The 23301-nt window shown below is 45.7% G+C and overlaps 1 protein-coding gene across 3 annotated transcripts in view; it reads right to left on the minus strand.

Moving 5' to 3' along the window:
• Positions 1-2045: 2045 nt before the first annotated feature.
• The window catches only part of LOC135552135 (brevican core protein-like), a 37403-nt gene continuing 16147 nt past the window's right edge, over positions 2046-23301 (minus strand). For 2 of the 3 annotated variants that reach the window (XM_064983563.1, XM_064983562.1), the window contains 9 exons: positions 17719-18018; positions 14558-16645; positions 13389-14387; positions 7677-7784; positions 6716-6874; positions 6076-6158; positions 5825-5969; positions 5356-5538; positions 2046-4663 (listed from right to left, as the gene is read on the minus strand). In XM_064983563.1, the coding sequence (XP_064839635.1) occupies positions 4536-4663; positions 5356-5538; positions 5825-5969; positions 6076-6158; positions 6716-6874; positions 7677-7784; positions 13389-14387; positions 14558-16645; positions 17719-18018 (4193 nt within the window). In that variant the 3' untranslated portion in view covers positions 2046-4535. The remainder of the gene's footprint in view (positions 4664-5355; positions 5539-5824; positions 5970-6075; positions 6159-6715; positions 6875-7676; positions 7785-13388; positions 14388-14557; positions 16646-17718; positions 18019-23301) is intronic. The other variant, XM_064983564.1, reaches the window with a different exon arrangement.

Here is a 23301-nt window from a genome sequence, read left to right on the forward strand (position 1 = left end):
CTTCTGCATAAATGATGTAATATGCCAGGGAGATATGTATGCTGTAGCTAATAAAGTAATACTAAGTGTATGTGGTGTGGTAAACTGTTAGTAGCCCATGTGCATCATGTGCATACTTTCCTGCCTGCCTGTTCATCCTGCCTGCCCTGACCTTGATTCTGCCTGCCCTTCGGTACCTATTGGACTCCGATCTGGTTTTGACCTTCTTGCCTGTCCACGACCATTCTCTTGCCTACCCCTTTGGATTAATAAACATTGTAAGACTCCAACCATCTGCCTCCTGTGTCTGCATCTGGGTCTCGCCTTGATAAATAATTTGGTCCCTTTCCCCCTCAGAACTTAGCCTACTGTTCTGACTTGGCGGTGCACATGTAGCCTATAGGCTGTTTGAGAGAAATGTCATCATTGAATATTGTAAGAGCTTTCTTTGTCTGCTTATATATCCCCTTTATTTATCCTACGGTTTTGACTTGGAGTACAGGGAGAATACTGTAAGAACGGCCCATGTTCTGAATTCTGTCGCTGTACATTTCAAAAGTGCTGAACATATAGTTATATGGACTACGTCCATCTTAGCCACTCATTAGTGTCTTAATCGAAATTACGGATTGCCTCTTATCCGCTCATTGTTCCCTTATGCCTTAGTTTGTACATCTCAATTGTTACAGGCCAATTGCTTATAGAGGTCTATCTCATTTGTATCTTATTCATCATTTTAGGCAATGTTGGAATGATTTCATTGTTTTGCTTACTTTGTGTATTATAATTAGCTCATGTGCTTTTCTTGACAAGGAGGATATACTATATAATGTTGTTGGGTCTGTAACCATGTTTACCAGTGACAGTCTCTTCTCATTGAAATATTTGTTTTCAACAAACAAGTTCTTATTGACTTACACAAATCCACAAGAAGTCAGTAGTAGTCCACATTTGTTTATTAAGCAAGTCAGCCATATCAGCTATGGTTTTTGAAAAGGCAGTAAATGAGGATGAAGGAACTGTCTCGCTGCCAGACAAGGCTCCGCTGATAGCCAGGTGTAGCGGTGGTAAGGGTTCACTCCGTGGTGCTGAGAGGAAAGCTCTATGTAGGACCTAACAGTTTGTGTGGACCATTTGTTACTGTCATAGTACAATTCATGTATTGTTTCGTGTTGCGGCTTTGCTGGCACTTTAAATCTTGTTGCCCCACCAAGATTTAAGGTGCATTTGGAAAGTATTCAGACCCCATAACTTTTTCCACATATTGTTACGTTACAGCCTTATTCTAAAATTGATTAAGTAAAACATGTTCCTCATCAATTTACACACAATAAATCAAATCAAACTGAGATGTTATTGCGGGGTGTAGCAAAATGCCTGTTTCTAGGTCCAATAGTGCTGTAATATCTAACAGTTATATCTAACAATTTCACAACAATACACACAAATCTAAATAAATGGAATTAACAATATATAAATATTGGGTGCGAGGCCACGCAGTCATGGGTGAACAGGGAGTACACAATACCCCATAATGACAAAGCAAAAACAGGTTTTAGACATTTTTTGCATATGTGTTCAAAAATAAAAAACAGAAATACTTGATTTACACAAGCATCCACATTTTGTCATTATGGGGTATTGTGTGTCGATTGATGGGGAGTAAAACAAATGTGATCCATTTTAGAATAAGGTTGTGATGTAACAGAATTTGGAAAAAGTCAAGGGGTCTGAATACTTTCTCGAATGCACTGTACATGCTAAATTCGCCACTGGGTAGAGCAGATCTTTTTGGGATGCCGATTGCTCCTCATACTGGGAGCGCTGCTTGTCTAGGTAACATGCTGTTACTTTAGCTCTGCCAGGGCCATTGACAGTATGTAGAGACATGAGTTTAAGGGTATTTTGACCCGCTTTTGTTTCTTTGTTGTAAATACAATCTCTAGATACGGTCTTCATCATCACCTGGACTGTTAAATAAAAAATAAATAAAAAATGTGCACCTTGACCTCTGACTCCAACTCAACTGTTGATCCTCCACCCCAACTAAATAGGCACACAAAAAGTCACAGAAACGTTCAAATTTTATTTTAGTTGGTTTATAAAGGAACAGTATTACCGTAAAAGATGCTTATAAAAACCGAAGCAAATAAAGAACAAACAAATACAATTTCCGATAATGGCTGTGTGGTTAATACTCATTAAATCCTTGCTTTATTCTATAAAAAAACTTTATTACAACACAAAGCTTTTCATAGAACTGTGTCAGTAAAATGTCGGGCATCTATCAGAGGGAAGAGTGGACAGTAATTAAAACATACTTTGAGACAAAATTAATATCATTGATGAGTACAGTAGTGGCATCGTATCCATGGTCAAATCTTTTGCATGCTACTCACTCACTCTCGCCTCTTTCACCCCAAAAGAGTTATGACCACCGTGAGAAATGTAAATTCTACTTCGATAATGGTATTGACTTTTATAAACAAGCTTGTTTAGAGTTGTTTTATTTTTCTAACATCCTGCTGCACAAACCTGCCATTTTGATTCTTTAAGGATGAACATTTCTTAACGTACTTCATGCAGGTATCACACGCAAGGGTGTCAGCACCATGTTTCATATAAAGTCTGTTGATGACAAAAGTCTAAGAAGGCGTATGGTTGTGAGATGGTTGAGATGGACATAAATGTTGAGTTCAAGAGTTGATATGGGTTCCTAAGAGCACAGGGATTTTTTTGTTGCTGCCCCAATTCCAAACCAACCATTCCTTCCATTCCGAAGACTTTGTTAAGTCACCTCGTGCATCTGAAATATTTGTATTGGTATCAGCAATGTGGTAATAGCCACACCGAGCCCTCTGGTAGGCTTGGTGAAGTTGCCATCATATTGCGTACACCTATGCAGTCCTTTTTGTTTTATGACGGGGACTCATAAAGGACATAGGGGTAGTGGTGTGGGACAGGTTACGTTGGACCACAGAGCCGACACTCAACCAGACAACCCTACAAGGACTCACCTGTCCTGCAAAAGTTGAAATCATTGCAGGCAGAAATATTACTAACAGAACTACAGACGTTCCCGAGTCCCGTGTCTACAGGCAATCCAATGTGGTTTCAGGACAATTGGTGTGAATCTGTACGGAAATCTGTGACACTCAATTCAGGATGATACATTACGCTACGTTGGACAAAATAGTGGTCGTACAATATCATGTAAATTGGAGGACGTACAGTATCATACGTCTTGGAGGACATATAGCATTGCAAAGTCTTTGTCTGAGACCACATTGCTTGTTGCACTGTAACAACAAAGGACAATTACGCGGACAATTTAAGTTGGCGGTTACGGGAACTAACTACAAAGGTTAGGAGGACTAAAATGACAAAGGTTAGGTGAATTTGCATAGCAGGTGAATTGGGTTAACGTAAGAATAAGGGTTAGGGGAAAGGTTAGTTAAAATGCTACAGATATCCCCGACGCGGCTCGAACATGCAACCTTTGGATTGCTAGACTGTAGGGATCATACCTCTTGGAGGTGCTCAGAACTACACAATTATATTTTGTACGGTTCTGAGGCCAGGCTGGGCAATCATATCTATTCTACACGATACATTTCTATCTGAACGTCCTGTAACGTTTGCACCCTACTGAACAGACCCCAGGTAGTCCTCAGCTGATGGAATATGAATGGAATTGCAAAACAGACCAGCTGTTGTTGAAAATATTATGGGTGGATTTATAAAGTTGATTTGCCAATAATAGTCAATAAACAATGATTGAGAACTGACATGATAAATTGCGGAGATGAGATCGCTGAACACCATTAGCCTGCTGAGGCCTGTTTAAAACCAACAAGAGACCTGGGCTTACAGATGACCCCGCACATTGAATGCAATGGCATCCTCGATAGCTACAATGTGGAGTCCGGAACATATCTGGCAAAAAGTCCATAGGTTTACCTGTTTCCAGTAATCCTTTTACAGAATTCACATCTACTATTCATACCTCCTTGTTCATCCTTCTGGATTGTCCAATGTGTGGATATCTTTAAAGAAACTGTCTGAACCAAACCGGCACCAGACTTCACCTGTGATAGACAGTGCTCAAGACGAGCTACTGCATATCCTACCACTGTCTGTCTACCTCGCCTGGGGTTATGTGCCGGTTTGGAGAAAAGCTTCCATACAGATCCACACATTATACAATCTGGATGAACGGACAAGGAGTTACTGATTATTAATAGGATTTTCACAGAATATGTTCTGGGTTCTGTATCATAGCGTTCTAGGACACTATTGCAATTCATTGCATCCTATGTAGGGCTACAAGAGACCTTCAAGCCCAGGCTATCCCAACAACAGATTCAGATCGATGTGCTTTTGGGAGGACAGTAGGAATGTAAGAGGTTATGCTTGACTGGCCCAGTGTCCCAGTACTCTTTCCCTGTCTCCTATCCTTCAAGATCAATCTATTGCCTTGACCTGTTAGGCCATTTCAGATCTCTGGTCAATGAGGAAAGGAAACTCTTGAAGTGTACTGGGACATGGTATGACATTTAAAAGTTCCACTTGATGTCCCAGTATTGAAGCGTTTCCTTTGTTGTTTGTGATTCCTCTTCAGCCAGCTCCTGGCTTCCTGTGGTTAGTGATGTTACTCCTACTGTCTGTGCTGTGCTTCCTGCCCCTGAAAGGAAACCCCCAGCACAAAGTTGAAATAAAGACTTCTGACAAATCTGTTGGATAAATATGTAGTGTCATTTGTTCACCACATTCATACATCTATCTTGTTCTTCCCACATCATCTCTGGAGTGAGAACACCGTCTGATTTAGACACTAGTTTTCTGGGTTGGCTTTGCCTGCTGCTATGGCATTGCCTTGACTTAGGATGGGACTCAGTGAAAGGCACATTTCGACAAGGGCACAACACTGTCAACATTGCACTTTCTACAGGCAATTCCCTGACTGTCGTGTAGACTGCACTCACAGTAAACGCTGTGAATGTTGGCTCAAGCGTAAACTACCTTTCAAGTGCAGTGTGCTTGTCGACAATGCGACTTTTGATTGAATCCCAATGACAGATCTTATTTTCCAGAGCTAAAGCAGATTCAGCAACTCCCCACTACAGAACAACAACTAACGTTCTGGTTAAAATCCCCATCTCCACTCTTAAGCATCTCCTTAATTCATCGAATGAATCAGTGACATTCGTGTACTAAATCATGATTCTTTCAGTACTTCATTCTTGCTGACAGCCTGTACGAGAGATGAACTGCATCTCAATAACTGTTCTTGAGTCATATTTAGCCATATCAGAACTGCAATGGAACATGGTCACGAATTAGAGATAAGTGGGTGGGTCATAGTACTGTTCATACCAGGGATGCAGAGGATCTGAGGTTCCTCCCACTTGCCACCCGGCAGGCACACGACCAGAGGGTTTCGTCTCTGCTGGAAGCCCTGGGCACAGTGGTAGCGCACAACGGCGCCCGTCTCGTACCTCTGGCGAATTTTGCCAAACGCGGGTGCGTTTCGGACTTTGGGGGGAGGGCCACATGAAGCTGTGGGAGGAGTTACGAAGACTATAGGTGATAATGTATTTTAAATCGAAAACAAATTCATGAAAAGTTGAAAGACTATTTGTCTGTTGTACACATTCAATACAGTTTCGGGCAGGACAATAGTTTGGGACTGTATTGAATGTGTGCATTAAACATCTACGACTACTTCTATAGACCTCTAAGTTACGTCAATGTAATCTATTGCATAGAGGTAGTTACAGGTACAGTAGTTAAAGGAACTGGTCGATTGGTGCTTGTTTGTAGCAACATCATGTCCATTACTCACAGGTGCCTTTCTTGCAGGTGTAGGCCAGGTGGTAGTTGCAGGGCACGTCACTCCAGTGCCCAGAATCATGCCATACCATCACCACACAGTCCTCTCCAGACAGGAAGTAACTGTCAGGCTGGCCCCTGTACCAGTTCTCATAGAGCTGTGAAGACAAGTCTTTTCCTTTAGTCTTTGTAGCTGCATGTCATCCTGTGGACAGGTTTTGACCCAGTACTTTTTCTCTGTCAAACTAATCTGTCTGGACTCACCAGTGGGTTGCCATCGGACCAGTGGAAATCCCCCTCGATGGTCTTGTCGTTTAGTCCAGTCCACTGATACTCCTTAAAGTTATCTGAGGATAGAATAACACATTTTATTTGCTTTTCAAGCAGTAGTCCTATCGCTTCTCTAACAAGTTATACAGTAGGTCATTGTCTTTGTGCTTCCACTGCTAATATCAACAACTCTGCCAGGGTTTGCATTGCCAAATGACTGGGTTTGAAGTTAATTGGAGGTAATATGGCCTGTAGTTTAGAACACGCTAAAGCTGCCCACAGCACTTCCATAGTTTTTTTGTTAATATCAGTTGGTGACAGTGGCTGAGTACAGTTTGTCACTCTGGTTAAAAGTAAGTGTGCATCTAACTTATTTTGTCATTTTGGTGAACTACCTCACCCAGATTACCATTAGCATGTAGCACTTCCGCCCAGCAGGGTTAATGGCATGACATTTGTCCTTCCTATGCTAATAAATAGCACACATAAAACCTTGAGAGCTAGCTATTGTCTTTCCAATGTATTCATGTGCAGTAAACTGGTACACTATGCAAACAAATGAAGTAGCCTATCAATGGAAGGGGAAAGGTGGTGTATGAAGTTTGGTGGCTTGCTGTCACTACTCCCAGCGCACTGTTAATGAAGTCCTTCTCTTCAGGTGTCATGATTGACGCCAGGTGGCCCCCCACCATGCGACAGTGCTGCTCCGCCACCTCCCAGCTCAGCCGCTGGTTGAAGTGCTTGTAGCAGTTCCCGTGGAACTTCTGCCAGCCCACCTCACACTGCTCCAGATCTAAGAGACAGAACAGGATGGAGGGAGGGAGAGATTTTATTAATTCATTTGAATGATTGAGAGGGAAAGAAAGAGAACGGTTGGTTTTGAGAAACAATGAGGCGATCCAAACGAAACTACCTTAAAGACCGTGGCCGGGATTCAATCTAAGACGCATTGTCGACAAGTGCAACGCACTTCACTTTTGAAGGAGATTGTTTACGCTTGAGCCGACATTCAAGGTGTCGACATGAATGTGATCGCCGCGAAAGTCAGGAAAATGGCCTTTTGATTGAACCCTTGTCGTACATTTTCCCTGATTCACGGAGCAGATGGATCCATGAGGTTCATCCATCTAAAGAACACTTCTCATCTCACCTTCTTTCCATTTCTATTTTCTCATCCCTAAATGTGTGTGACAGGAACACAGCGGCATAGCAAGCAGGTCTCAGAGAAAAGCCTACGTCAGAGAGAACTGAAGGGGGACAATTGTTCCAAAAGAAAGGTTTTGTCCTCTTTGAACAAGGCGGGTCTTTGAGTTTGACAGGCTCCTAAAGCCACAGTGTGTAAGAATTCCCTTTTGATTGATTTTGAGTCAGTTATCAATAGACTTACCTTATCATAACAAACCAATGAAGGACCTCTCACTTCCTTTGGCTTCTTTTATTTGTGAATATGACTGGAACGTGGCTGACTTATTCTGCTTCAGTACATACAAACCCCAAAGTATTTGTTTACTGAATGTGGTGATGCATTACTGGGGGATTACAACAAGCACTGTTACAGTTACGGAGATACTGTAACAGCCGAATGAGGAGCTCACCTGTCTGACAGAGGTCACCTCCATAGCTGGGCAAACAGAGGCATTTGGTGCTCCCGTCCATCTCAACGCAGGTGCCGCCGTTGGCGCAGGGGTCCTCCAGACAGGCATCTGAAACACAGCAAGAGTTGTACGAATAATAGGATGATAATATCATACAATTATAGCCTAGTGTGTAGAAGGCAGTGACGGCTGCAGCGGCCAAGAGGAGAAAGAAAACAAAGGTGGTTAAAATATGAATATGATGATAAAAGAGTTGAAGACAGAGGAGTTTAGAGATTATGGAAAGAAAAAGCGAGGTCTATAATGCTGCCTGAATAAGGTGCTTTATCTCCTGCCCGAATGATGTTCCATTAACTCAGTTTGACCACAGTCCTTGTCATGTTCGCTGAAGATATCCCCTGTAACCTTGAATGATTCCCACACTATTCTCCAGGTCAAGTACTTGTTAACCCTCAGGGTAATTTCGCCCTCTTCTGGCGAGGATGAGTCATTTCTATCACATCTACAATTATGCTGATTTCAGTGTTGTACTAATTAGAAATGCAGAGATGGTGATGTGATATAGAGGGCAAGGGAATTTGTAGTACTGTCTTTAACTGCAATTGATTGCCTAAAATGAACCTGTCATGATGTTTTCCATTGGTTAAACTTTTGCATGTATCTCTGTGTAGATGTAGTTATATTTTGGTCTGGAACATATTACCAACGTACGGTGTTACGTTTGCTGACAATTGTACAAATGAACTAAGACACATTATGGATGCCTCATACCTTATAGTGGTATTTCTGCAATCTACTGTAAATGTAACCTGGGCTGGAACCAGAAGTGAGAGAGTGAGACTTAGACATCAGACCAATACAAGAACACCAAATATAATCTAATTGAAAGTATCACTTCGCCTCTTGTGTCAGACTGGATGGAGCGCACGCATGTATCAGACAAGAATACCTCCCTGTTCTCCTTTCCTTTAGTACCCTCCAAGCTCATCATTAAATTCGGGGCCCTGGGTCTGAACCCCTCCCTGTGCAACTGGGTTCTGAACTTCCTGGCGGACTGCCCCCAGGTGGTGAAAGGGGAAACAACACCTCCACTTTGCTGATCCTCAACACAGGGGCCCCACAAGGGTGCGTGCTCAGCCATCCTGTACTCCGTTAATCCATGACTGCGTGGCCACGCACGCCTCCAACTCAATCATCAAGTTTGCAGACGATACAACAGTAGTAGACCTGACGCGGGAGGAGGTGAGGGTCTACAGGGAGGAGGTGAGGGTCTTGGGAGAGTGGTGCCAGGAAAACAAAACAAAGGAGCTGATCGTGTACTGCAGGAAACAACAGAAGGAAAAGGTTCCTCGGCGTACAAATCAATGACGATCTGAAATGGTCCACCCACACAGTGTGGTGAAGAAGGCACAACAGCACCTCAGGAGGTTGAAGAAATTATTGACCCCTAAAACCCTCCCAAACTTTTACAGATGCACAATTGACAGCACGCTGTCGGGCTGTATCACCGCCTGGTACGGCAACTGCACCGCCCGCAACTGCAGGGCTCTACAGAGGGTGGTGCGGTCTGCACAACGCATCACTGGGAGCAAACTACCTGCACTCCAGGACACTTACAGCATGCCACAGGAAGGCCAAAAGGTAATCAAGGACATCCACCACCCGAGCCATGGCCTGTTCACTCCGTTATCATCCAGAAGGCGAGGTCAGTACAGGTGCATCAAAGCTGGGACCGAGAGACTGAAAAACAGCTTATATCAGACTGTTAAATAGCCATCACTAGCCGGCTTCCACCCGGTTACTCAACCCTGCACCTTAGAGGCTGCTGCCCTATATACATAGACTTGGAATCACTGACCATTGTAATGATGGAACACTATTCACTTTAAAAATAATGTTTACATACTGCTTTACTCATCTCATATGTATATACTGTCTTCTGTTATACTGCATTTTAGTCAGCGCCACTTCGACATTGTTAGATCTAATATTTATATATTTCTTAATTCCATTCTTTAATTTTTACATTTCTGTGTATTGTTGTGAATTGTTTTTAGATACTACTGCACTGTTAGATACTACTGCACTGTTGGAGCTAGGAACACAAGCATTTTGCTACACCCGCAATAACATCTGCTAAATATGTGAATGTGACCAAGGAAATTTGATTTTATTTAGCTTAACATGCAACCAGCCAGTAGGTGGCACCAACGTTCTCATATTGAGTTGATACAACACTCACAAAGCCTGTACAGTGCCTTCAGGCCCCTTGACTTTTTCCACATTTTGTTATGTTACAGCCTTATTCTAAAATGGATTTAAAAAATGTATCCGCAGCAATCTACACACAATACCCCATAATGACAAAGTGAAAACCGTTTTTAGAAATACCTTATTTACGTAAGTATTCAGACCCTTTGCTATGAGACTCGAAATTGCATCCTGTTTCCATTGATCATCCTTGAGATGTTTCTACAACTTGATTGGAGTCCACCTGTGGTAAATTTAATTGATTGGACATGATTTGGAAAGGCACACGCCTGTCTGTGTAAGGTCCCACAGTTGACAGTACATGTCAGAGCAAAATAAACAAGCCAGGAGGTCGAAGGAAATGTCCGTGGAGCTCCGAGACAGGATTGTGTTGAAACACAGATATGGGGAAGGGTAACAACAAATGTCTGCAGCATTGAAGGTCCCCAAGAACATGGAAGAAGTTTGGAACCACCAATACTCTTCCTAGAGCTGGCTGCCCGGCCAAAATGAACAATTGGGGGAGAAAGGCCTTGGTCATGGAGGTGACCAAGAACCCGATGGTCACTCTGACAGAGCTCCAGAGTTATTCTGTGGAGATAGGAAAATCTTCCAGAAAGACAACCATCTCTGCAGCACTCCGCTAATCTGACCTTCATGGTATAGTGGCCAGATGGAAGCCACTCCTCAGTGAAAGGCAATTGACAGCCTGCTTGGAGTTTGCCAAAAGGCACCTAAAGACTCTCAGACCATGATAAACAAGATTATCTGGTCTAATGAAACCAAGATTGAACTATTTGGACTGAATTTCAAGCATCACTTCTGGAGTAAACCTGGCACCATCCCTATGGTGAAGCATGGTGGTGGCAGCGTCATGCTGTGGGGATGTTTTTCAGCAGCAGGGACTGGGAGACTAGTCAGGATCGAGGCAAAGATGTACGGAGCAAAGTATAGAGAGTTTCTTGATGAAAACCTGCTCCAGAGCGCTCAGAAATTCAGACTGGAGCAAAGATTCACCTTCCAACAGGACAACGACCCTAAGCACACAGCCAAGAAAACGCATGAGTATCTGCGGGACAAGTCTCTTACTGTCTTTTCTCATCGCTACAACTCCCATACGGGCTCAGGAGAGACGAAGGTCGAGACTCATGCGTCTTCCAAAACACAACCCAACCAAGCCGCACTGCGCGCACTCAACCCGGAATCCAGCCGCACCAATGTGTCGGAGGAAACCCTGTACACCTAGCGACCTGGTCAGCATGCACTGCGCCCGGACCGCCACAGGAGTCGCTAGTGTGCGAGGAGACAAGGATATCCCTACCGGCCAAACCCTCCCTAACCCGGACGATGCTAGTCCAATTGTGCTTCGCCCCATGGACCTCACTGTCACGGCTGGCTGCGACAGAGCCTGGGCTCGCACCCAGAGTCTCTGGTGGCACAGCTAGCACTGCGCCACCCGGGAGGCCCAGAGCCTGGTTTTGAACCCGATCGAACATCTCTGGAGAGACCTGAAAATAACTGACTGTACAGCAACGCTTCCCATCCAAGCTGACAGAGCTTGAGAGTATCTGCAGAGAAGAATGGGAGAAACTCCCCAAATACAGGTGAGCCAAGCTTGTAGCATCATACCCAAGAAGTCCAGAGACTGTAATCACTGCCAAAGGTGCTTCAACAAAGTACTGAGTCAAGGGTCTGAATAATAATACATGTAATATTTCAGTTTTGAATTTTTTATAAATTTGCAACTTTTCTAAAATCGTGTTTTTGCTTTGTCATTATGGGGTATTGGGTGTAGATTGATTAGGGGAGAAAAAAACAATTTAACACATTTTAGAAGAAGGCATTAACCTACCCAAATGTGGAAAATGTCAACCCGGTCTGAATTCTTTCCGAAGGCTCTGTATCTGGCTTCACCTGTGTCGAGAAAGCTTGAGGTAGAAATGGTCCTCAACTACAATTGTAGGAACAGATTACCCCAACCCCCGATTTTAACCATTGGGCGAATGAAAAAAATACAAGATGCTGTGTTAGTGGTTAGGGCAACTTCTACCTAATCTGTCAGGAGGGTAAAGCACCAGCGATTAAACCAAAACTTAAAGGTCATGTCCGCTAATTTAGATTTTCACTTTAATGGTTACGCCTCTGTGTAAAAAGCACATTACCTAAAATGAGACAGCAAATGTAGCATTTTATACAATTCAGTTCAAGTTATCCAACAGGCTGGTTTATGGTCTGTTGGTTTAGTGGTTTTATGAATGGTCCCATCCTGTATGAGTTAATTCCTTAGAGGAGAAAGCACACATGTTTAAAGAACAACCAATACTGTTAGCTGTGCTTGTGAGATGCTGCTTCTGACTCTCCATCTACACAATCACAATCTGCAAAGACCCATTTTAGATGAGATGACACGGAACTAATCATGTCACACTGATGTCACTTTAGCGTCAAACAATAAACCAGCCTCAATAGTTTCCCCTTTTCCATTAAGTAACTCTTACTCATTACAAATGTTTAGTAACATTTTTGGGGGGAAAAACTATGATCAGACTGCCATCTAGGAGGTCATTGTCATTCTTCAAATGATACGTCCTGTTACACTGGGAGATTGGTGGCATTACAGACATTTGTACCTCAATTAACATTACAAATATTCTGATAGATGTCATTTAGATAGACAAGAAACATTCCATTATTGTGGTTATAAAAGTGACATTCTGTGCTATACAATCTACTATAGACTAACTCAATAGCTGCTGAGTTAGTTTAAAAAAAAGGTGCTGATGTTTTGTAACCGGGATGCTATCCCTCTATGAAATCAATATTATCTGTAATCTTTACCAATAAAATGTCAGCGGTGTTGCATTTGGGAGTCAGTGCTGTTACATTCAGAGTTAGTGGCGCTACAATGCAAGGACAAATGTTTGTCCGGTTGAATAACACTGGGGTTTTCTTTTCTCCATTTGGAATTGTGCTCAAATTAATACGGGCCCCTGGTAAGAGGAGATTGACTGTCTGAATGCTGAAACATTCAAGACCGTGAAGTTGCAAGTTGGACATCAGTCTTGCAGGAAGAATAGGAGGAGACAAACAAGCATTGCAATTCTCTTTCACAGAAATGGTGTGTCCGGGCAATACAGTACTTCATAGAAGTCAATCTTTGAGTGAAAAAAAACATGATGCACAGCAAGACTGGTTTGTTGGACAAATGGTAAAAGGGAGTTGTCCCATATATCTGTCAATGACGAGAAGCAGGGTGCTCTTTATCTGGGAGGGAAGGGAAGGAGGGTGAGTGGGCTGCTGAGACAAACAGTGAGACAGACGAAGAGGAGCCGTTGGGAGGCTGGTGGTTTGCAGAAAGTAGAGCAAGGCAGCTTGGGGTGGGAGTGGCCAGGGTTTAGTGCATCATGGTGCCGAGCAGCAAGAGGAGGGCGGTTAGGCTGGTTAGGGTGGCTCTAGTGTTACCTGAAATCTTCCTGGCACTGCCCACGGCAGCCCTCTCATTGGGCAACATGAGCAGGGTGGGTGGCTGGGTGAGGCCGAATTCCAGATCCAACCGGCCCTGATCCACGGGGGGCATAAGAGCCGTCACCCTCTCCGGCTCAGATGTTTCTGGGGGACCTTGTGTCGTGGAGGTGGTGGGGCTCCAGGTCCGTGTGGCCCACTCTGTGGAGGTGTACATGGTGGATGTGGACATGGTGGCTGAGGTGGGATCCGTACTTGAGATGGACAAGGAGTCTGACCCAAACAGATCAGGTTCTTCTGAGGAGTCTGGAAGATCTGTCTGGGAAGAGGTGGAAAGGGGTTCCCCACTGTATTCAAGGTCTTCCTGAGACTCTTGGGGTGCAGAGGTGGTGCGGTGCAGATCCCAGCTGGATGTTTGCGACTCAAGGGGGAAGACGGTCACTTTTTCTCCCAGGGATGGTTCATCAGTGCTTGGCTCATGTCCACTTCCGTCTTCGTCAGGGTCTGTGGTTGTGGGATCCATCTCTATTCTGGACATGGTCGTTGTTTGATAGCCCAGAGTGGTAAACTCGACGGGAAGCTGGGAGGTGGTGGAGAGGTCTGGAGACTCGGTAGTGACTATGCCCTCTCCAGACCCCAGGTGCTCCTCATCAGACTCCCCTGGTGCCAGCTCCACTTCTCTAGAAGGTACCAATCTCTCTGGAATGACAATACCCTCAAAATTTAGACTGGTGCTGCCCTCCAGCCTAGCGGAGGAAGTTCCCTGCGAGGTTACTTTTGGATAGCCTACTGTGGAGTACACATCCAGTCCTAGCTCCTCTGAATGATCCAGTCCAGATAAGATGCTGCTTGAATGCGTAACTCCTGTCTGCTCCTCACTGGGAATGCTGGTGGCTCCAGGGGAGGCAGACATGTGAGTGGTGAAGGAGGAGGAGGAGGAGGAGGAGGAGGTGGGGAATCTGTCTGTGTGGATTCCCTGGTGGACAACTAGTTCTATCTCTGTAAAGAAAGTACAATAAATAAATAAATAAAAGTACATTTTTTGTTGCATGATAATCAAGTTCTACACGGCTCTTCAATGACAAATTAAATAGAGTTAGGAGTAACTTCATGTATCATAAAGCTATAGGCCTAAGTATATTAGGAATTGGCTGCCACATTGGCCATACCTTGGGACACATCTCCAGATCCATCCAGGGGCGACCACACTGAGGTTGCCTTTGCGTGGGGGGAGAGGGTAGACCATGCTGGGCGGGGATCAAGCTCTCCCGGGGACTTGGTAGAGATGGATGTCTCCTCAGGCTCTCCCACGATCACCTCTTTGTGTCTTCTCTCTGCGGCATGGTCACGTGCCTCGGTAGCATTCTCTATGGGTTCAAAGGCCATTGTGGTAGTCTCTTTTGTATTCTCCCGATGACTCTGGTTACCTCCTGTTGTGCTGTAGTTGGCTTCCACTTGATCCAACTCGTGATTGGTCTCTGGCATTGGCTGGAAGTGCTTGGAAGATCCTGACTGTTGGTAGTCAGTTTCCTCCGGATTCATCTCTGGCATCGGCTGATAATGTCTGTGTGGCTCGTAGGATGGCTCAGGGAATTCTGGGGTTGTTTCCAGCACTAGCTGGTAGAGACTGGAATTGCCTTCGTGGAGAGAGTCTAGAACACTAGAGGTTCTGGGTAGTGAAGTAGAATTTTGTGAGTGATAGTCTCCTTCGTGGAGGGAGTCTGGCTCACTGGAGGTGTTGGGTAGTGAATTAGAATTGTGTGAGTGATAGTCTCCTTCGTGGAGGGAGTCTGGCTCACTGGAGGTGTTGGGTAGTGAAGTAGAATTGTGTGAGTGATAGTCTCCTTCGTGGAGGGAGTCTGGCTCACTGGAGGTGCTGGGTAGTGAAGTAGAATTCTGGGAGTGATAGTCTCCTTCGTGGAGGGAGTCTGGCTCACTGGAGGTGCTGGGTAGTGAAGTAGAATTCTGGGAGTGATAGTCTCCTTCGTGGAGGGAGTCTGGCTCACTGGAGGTGTTAGGTAGTGAAGTAGAATTCTGGGAGTGATAGTCTCCTTCGTGGAGGGAGACTGGCTCACTGGAGGTGCTGGGTAGTGAAGTAGAATTCTGGGAGTGATCGTCTCCTTCGTGGAGGGAGTCTGGCTCACTGGAGGTGCTGGGTAGTGAAGTAGAATTCTGGGAGTGATAGTCTCCTTCGTGGAGGGAGACTGGCTCACTGGAGGTGCTGGGTAGTGAAGTAGAATTCTGGGAGTGATCGTCTCCTTCGTGGAGGGAGTCTGGCTCACTGGAGGTGCTGGGTAGTGAAGTAGAATTCTGGGAGTGATAGTCTCCTTCGTGGAGGGAGTCTGGCTCACTGGAGATGCTGGGTAGTGAAGTAGAATTCTGGGAGTGATAGTCTCCTTCGTGGAGGGAGTCTGGCTCACTGGAGGTGTTAGGTAGTGAAGTAGAATTCTGGGAGTGATAGTCTCCTTCGTGGAGGGAGACTGGCTCACTGGAAGTGCTGGGTAGTGAAGTAGAATTCTGGGAGTGATAGACTCCTTCGTGGAGGGAGTCTGGCTTACTGGAGGTGCTGGGTAGTGAACTAGAATTCTGGGAGTGATACTCTCTTTCGTGGAGGGAGTCTGGCTCACTGGAGGTGCTGGGTATGGAAATATAATTCTGGGAGTGATAGTCTCCTTTATTGAGGGAGTCTGGCACACTGGAGGTGCTGGGTATGGAAATAGAATTCTGGGAGTGATAATCTCCTTCATGGAGGGAGTCTGGATTAGTGGAGATGCTGGGTATGGAACTAGAATTCTGGGAGTGATAGTCTCTTTCGTGGAGAGATTCTGGCTCACTGGAGGTGCTGGGTAGTGAAGTAGAATGCTGGGAGTAATAGTCTCCTTCTTGGAGGGAATCTAGCTCACTGGAGGTGTTGGGTAGTGAAGTAGCATGCTGGGAGTGGTAGTTTTCCTCTACAGAAAGTGAAGTCTCATCAAAGGGCTGGAGAAGGTCCTGGGAAGAGGCTGTATGGGTGAGGGGGACCTCTGTGCTTGACATGGCAGTAGGGGGAGTCCCCTGCAGATCCTCCTGAGCAGGAGCCGACTGGAAGACGGGGAGGGATCCCAGGACACTCTGGGCCTCTCGCTCCACTTGCTTGCTATCCTGGCTCAGATAGAGCTCCTCAGCAGGCTCCATAAGAACGACAACATCTTGTCCGATGTCCTCTGGCTCAGTGGCCATGTAGTCCATGGGGGCATCAGTGTGAGGATTCCCAACACCTGAGAAGAACAGGGGTTAGATAGGAGAGTCAGGGAGATTTTATCTCTGTTCATATGACAAACACCTTCTCTGCATAACGTCACAACAGAATCGCCGGAAGCATGCAATCCGAAACAATCTCTGGCAATACTAAAACCTACAGTGCATTGCAAAAGTATTCGGCCCCCGTGAACTTTGCGACCTTTTGCCATATTTCAGGCTTCAAACATAAAGATATAAAACTGTATTTTTTTGTGAAGAATCAACAACAAGTGGGACACAATCATGAAGTGGAACGACATTTATTGGATATTTCAAACTTTTTTAACAAATCAAAAACGGAAAATTTGGCGTGCAAAATTATTCAGCCCCTTTACTTTCAGTGCAGCAAACTCTCTCCAGAAGTTCAGTGAGGATCTCTGAATGATCCAATGTTGACCTAAATGACTAATGATGATAAATACAATCCACCTGTGTGTAATCAACCTGATGGAGTCTGCAAAAGACCTGAGACTGGGACGGAGATTTGTCTTCCAACAAGACAATGATCCAAAACATAAAGCAAAATCTACAATGGAATGGTTCAAAAATAAACATATCCAGGTGTTAGAATGGCCAAGTCAAAGTCCAGACCTGAATCCAATCGAGAATCTGTGGAAAGAACTGAAAACTGCTGTTCACAAATGCTCTCCATCCAACCTCACTGAGCTCGAGCTGTTTTGCAAGGAGGAATGGGAAAAAACTTCAGTCTCTCGATGTGCAAAACTGATAGAGACATACCCCAAGCGACTTACAGCTGTAATCGCAGCAAAAGGTGGCGCTACAAAGTATTAACTTAAGGGGGCTGAATAATTTTGCACGCCCAATTTTTCCGTTTTTGATTTGTTAAAAAAGTTTGAAATATCCAATAAATGTCGTTCCACTTCATGATTGTGTCCCACTTGTTGTTGATTCTTCACAAAAAAATACAGTTTTATATCTTTATGTTTGAAGCCTGAAATGTGGCAAAAGGTCGCAAAGTTCAAGGGGGCCGAATACTTTCACAATGCACTGTATATGATCTGTTTTAGAATGAATTAGTCCAGTACAATACCCAGACCTCTGAAACAGTAAACATCATGGCGGCTGGATGATTCAGGGAAGCCTGTCTGGTTGCTGTAGCGATACAGGGTCTTGACCCCTGCCTGAGGCCCTCCACAGCGCTCCCTAGGGATGACGATGGGGTACCGCACACTGCCATCCGACAGCCAGCCAGGGTTGCAGCTGTCCAAACCCTTGCTCCACGCCACGTACAGCTGCCCTGTGGTAGCCAGCCCTGCCCCTTCCTTCTCACAGTAAGCCCGAGCCTCGTCCAATGACAGCTGCTGAGGGGCAGAGCCATGGAACACCTCCCCTACACAAAAAGGGTCACGTGTTAGACTCCTAATGGGAATTAGATTCCAGACGCATGTCCTAGATCCTTCATTTCCCTGCAGTATCTGGAAAAACACAAAAGGCTGAACACATGGGAGAATGAGACCTTGGTTGGGAAATTGACTTTGAATATGTTACACATTAAAAAAAGGTATTGTAACTGTCCTTGAAAGGAAAGTACTGTCAATGTCTAAAGTGTATGCTGTTTAAATACTAATGACCTGACTCATCTAAAGTGAGTACTCTGTCCACTAGCTAAAAGCCCTCCATGCCTGTAACTTAAAGGGATAGTTATATATTATAAATTATATATAGGTTTCCTTGCACTGTAAGTAGTCTATTTTCAAGGTATGACAGCAATCCATGCTTTAGTTTAGTTTCCCTGGGACTGTTACCACATGCTAACATTTTAGCATTTGTGGCACAAATCCCATTCAAGAAATGGGACTGATATTAGCATTTTTTGCACATCATGTCCAAATAATACAAATGTATCTAAAATTGTGAAGCTCACAAAGTAATTTATAGATGATTTGAACATGATGCGTGAAAAATGCTAATATCGGTCCTATGACTTGAATGGTGCCACAAATGCTGAATGCTAAAATGTTAGCATGTGGAAACAGTACCAGGGAAACTAAATAAAAGCATGGGTTGCTGTCTTACCTTGTTCATAGACTGTTTGCAGGGTAAGGAACCAATATGTCATTTTGTAATTTGGGTGAACTATCCCTTTAAGGACACCTAACACAGTAATTTGACAATTTCAGAACACATGATAATATATAACGATTTCCGGTTCCGGGTTGGAGCGAGCGGTCGCATCTACACTTCGGTCCGCAGGTAGTATAACTTTTCATTTCATTTCATTATAGTACAACGGTTTGATTTGTCTAATCTTAGCAATTTCTTCTTAGCTAGCTACATAGCCGTCTTTGTATCAAAGATAATTGCGTAATTATCGTATTTCGTCGTCCTAACGTAGTCTACACTGCTTTCTGCCCAGCAGCTAGCTAACGTCCACTAGCACAGCAGCTAGCTAACGTCCACTAGCACTGTAGAAACTATTACACTCAACGACTCGATTAGTGTAGTGTTAGCTAGCTACATAGTTGTCTTTGCTGTCTTCGTATCCAAGGTAATTGTGTAGTTTAGAGTGTGTAGACTTAGAGTGATTATCTTAATTTACCGAGGTTAGCTAGCCAGCTATTTGTCGTCCTTAACGTAGGAGTCACTGCTAGCTAGCTAGCCAACAGCTAGCCAACGTCTTCCGAATTGAACTTCAACAACCCGGTCAACATTCCGCCTCGCTCCACAGTTAGTATCACATTTTCATTTCACTTCATTACAGTACAACGGTTTGATTTGTTTGATCGTAGCTAGCTAGCTACATAGCCGTCTTTGTATCTAAGACAATTGTGTAGTCTGGAGCGATTTTCTAGGTTAGCTAGCCAGCTATTGTCGTTCTTTTAACGTAACATTACGTAATCAACACTGCTAGCTAGCCAGCTAGCCCCCGAATAGCAGCACTGTAGAAACTATTACACTCGACGGAACGACTTGATTAGTGTAGTGTCAACAACGTAGCCACTGCCAGCTAGCCTACTCCAGCAGTACTGTATCATTTCAATCATTTTAGTCAATAAGATTCTTGCTACGTAAGCTTAACGTTCTGAACATTCGATAAGTGTAGTCCACTTGTCATTCCAATCTCCTTTGCATTAGCGTAGCCTCTTCTGTAGCCTGTCAACTATGTGTCTATCTATCCCTGTTCTCTCCTCTCTGCACAGACCATACAAACGCTCCACACCGCGTGGCCGCGGCCACCCTAATCTGGTGGTCCCAGCGCGCACGACCCACGTGGAGTTCCAGGTCTCCGGTAGCCTCTGGAACTGCCGATCTGCGGCCAACAAGGCAGAGTTCATCTCAGCCTATGCCTCCCTCCAGTCCCTCGACTTCTTGGCACTGACGGAAACATGGATCACCACAGACAACACTGCTACTCCTACTGCTCTCTCTTCGTCCGCCCACGTGTTCTCGCACACCCCGAGAGCTTCTGGTCAGCGGGGTGGTGGCACCGGGATCCTCATCTCTCCCAAGTGGTCATTCTCTCTTTCTCCCCTCACCCATCTGTCTATCGCCTCCTTTGAATTCCATGCTGTCACAGTTACCAGCCCTTTCAAGCTTAACATCCTTATCATTTATCGCCCTCCAGGTTCCCTCGGAGAGTTCATCAATGAGCTTGATGCCTTGATAAGCTCCTTTCCTGAGGACGGCTCACCTCTCACAGTCCTGGGCGACTTTAACCTCCCCACGTCTACCTTTGACTCATTCCTCTCTGCCTCCTTCTTTCCACTCCTCTCCTCTTTTGACCTCACCCTCTCACCTTCCCCCCTACTCACAAGGCAGGCAATACGCTCGACCTCATCTTTACCAGATGCTGTTCTTCCACTAACCTCATTGCAACTCCCCTCCAAGTCTCCGACCACTACCTTGTATCCTTTTCCCTCTCGCTCTCATCCAACACTTCCCACACTGCCCCTACTCGGATGGTATCGCGCCGTCCCAACCTTCGCTCTCTCTCCCCCGCTACTCTCTCCTCTTCCATCCTATCATCTCTTCCCTCTGCTCATACCTTCTCCAACCTATCTCCTGATTCTGCCTCCTCAACCCTCCTCTCTTCCCTTTCTGCATCCTTTGACTCTCTATGTCCCCTATCCTCCAGGCCGGCTCGGTCCTCCCCTCCCGCTCCGTGGCTCGACGACTCATTGCGAGCTCACAGAACAGTGCTCCGGGCAGCCGAGCGGAAATGGAGGAAAACTCGCCTCCCCCTGCGGACCTGGCATCCTTTCACTCCCTCCTCTCTACATTTTCCTCCTCTGTCTCTGCTGCTAAAGCCACTTTCTTCCACTCTAAATTCCAAGCATCTGCCTCTAACCCTAGGAAGCTCTTTGCCACCTTCTCCTCCCTCCTGAATCCTCCTCCCCCTCCCCCCCCTCCTCCCTCTCTGCAGATGACTTCGTCAACCATTTTGAAAAGAAGGTCGACGACATCCGATCCTCGTTTGCTAAGTCAAACGACACCGATGGTTCTGCTCACACTGCCCTACCCTGTGCTCTGACCTCTTTCTCCCCTCTCTCTCCAGATGAAATCTCGCTTCTTGTGACGGCCGGCCGCCCAACAACCTGCCCGCTTGACCCTATCCCCTCCTCTCTTCTCCAGACCATTTCCGGAGACCTTCTCCCTTACCTCACCTCGCTCATCAACTCATCCCTGACCGCTGGCTACGTCCCTTCCGTCTTCAAGAGAGCGAGAGTTGCACCCCTTCTGAAAAAACCTACACTCGATCCCTCCGATGTCAACAACTACAGACCAGTATCCCTTCTTTCTTTTCTCTCCAAAACTCTTGAACGTGCCGTCCTTGGCCAGCTCTCCCGCTATCTCTCTCAGAATGACCTTCTTGATCCAAATCAGTCAGGTTTCAAGACTAGTCATTCAACTGAGACTGCTCTTCTCTGTATCACGGAGGCGCTCCGCACTGCTAAAGCTAACTCTCTCTCCTCTGCTCTCATCCTTCTAGACCTATCGGCTGCCTTCGACACTGTGAACCATCAGATCCTCCTCTCCACCCTCTCCGAGTTGGGCATCTCCGGTGCGGCCCACGCTTGGATTGCGTCCTACCTGACAGGTCGCTCCTACCAGGTGGCGTGGCGAGAATCTGTCTCCTCGCCACGCGCTCTCACCACTGGTGTCCCCCAGGGCTCTGTTCTAGGCCCTCTCCTATTCTCGCTATACACCAAATCACTTGGCTCTGTCATAACCTCACATGGTCTCTCCTATCATTGCTATGCAGACGACACACAATTAATCTTCTCCTTTCCCCCTTCTGATGACCAGGTGGCGAATCGCATCTCTGCATGTCTGGCAGACATATCAGTGTGGATGACGGATCACCACCTCAAGCTGAACCTCGGCAAGACGGAGCTGCTCTTCCTCCCGGGAAGGACTGCCCGTTCCATGATCTCGCCATCACGGTTGACAACTCCATTGTTTCCTCCTCCCAGAGCGCTAAGAACCTTGGCGTGATCCTGGACAACACCCTGTCGTTCTCAACTAACATCAAGGCGGTTGCCCGTTCCTGTAGGTTCATGCTCTACAACATCCGCAGAGTACGCCCCTGCCTCACACAGGAAGCGGCGCAGGTCCTAATCCAGGCACTTGTCATCTCCCGTCTGGATTACTGCAACTCGCTGTTGGCTGGGCTCCCTGCCTGTGCCATTAAACCCCTACAACTCATCCAGAACGCTGCAGCCCGTCTGGTGTTCAACCTTCCCAAGTTCTCTCACGTCACCCCGCTCCTCCGCTCTCTCCACTGGCTTCCAGTTGAAGCTCGCATCCGCTACAAGACCATGGTGCTTGCCTACGGAGCTGTGAGGGGAACGGCACCGCAGTACCTCCAGGCTCTGATCAGACACCCAAACAAGGGCACTGCGTTCATCCACCTCTGGCCTGCTCGCCTCCCTACCACTGAGGAAGTACAGTTCCCGCTCAGCCCAGTGAAAACTGTTCGCTGCTCTGGCCCCCCAATGGTGGAACAAACTCCCTCACGACGCCAGGACAGCGGAGTCAATCACCACCTTCCGGAGACACCTGAAACCCCACCTCTTCAAGGAATACCTAGGATAGGATAAAGCAATCCTTCTCACCCCCCTTAAATGATTTAGATGCACTATTGTAAAGTGGCTGTTCCACTGATGTCAGAAGGTGAATTCACCAATTTGTAAGTCGCTCTGGATAAGAGCGTCTGCTAAATGACTTAAATGTAAATGTAAATGTAATGTTAAATGACAAAGCATCTGAATTGACAAATTTACATAGAAGACGACACTGAGTGTACAAAACATTAAGAGCACCTTCCTAATATTGAGTTGCACCATCCTTTTGCCCTCAGAACAGACTCAATTCGTCAGGGCATGGACTCTACAAGGAGTTGAACACGTTCCACAGGGATGCTGGCTCATGTTGACTCCAATGATTCCCACAGTTGTGTCAAGTCAGCTGGATGTCCTTTGGGTGGTGGACCATATCTTGATGCACAGGGGAAACTGTTCAGCATGAAAAACCCAGCAGCATTGCAGTTCTTGACACACTCAAACTGGTGTGCCTGGCACCTACTACGATTTTCCATTCAGGTGCACTTAAATCTTTAGTCTTGTCCATTCACCCTCAGAATGGCACACATACACAATCCATGCCTCAATTG

Source organism: Oncorhynchus masou, chromosome 13 (assembly GCF_036934945.1).
Source record: "Oncorhynchus masou masou isolate Uvic2021 chromosome 13, UVic_Omas_1.1, whole genome shotgun sequence".
Lineage (NCBI taxonomy): Eukaryota > Metazoa > Chordata > Actinopteri > Salmoniformes > Salmonidae > Oncorhynchus > Oncorhynchus masou.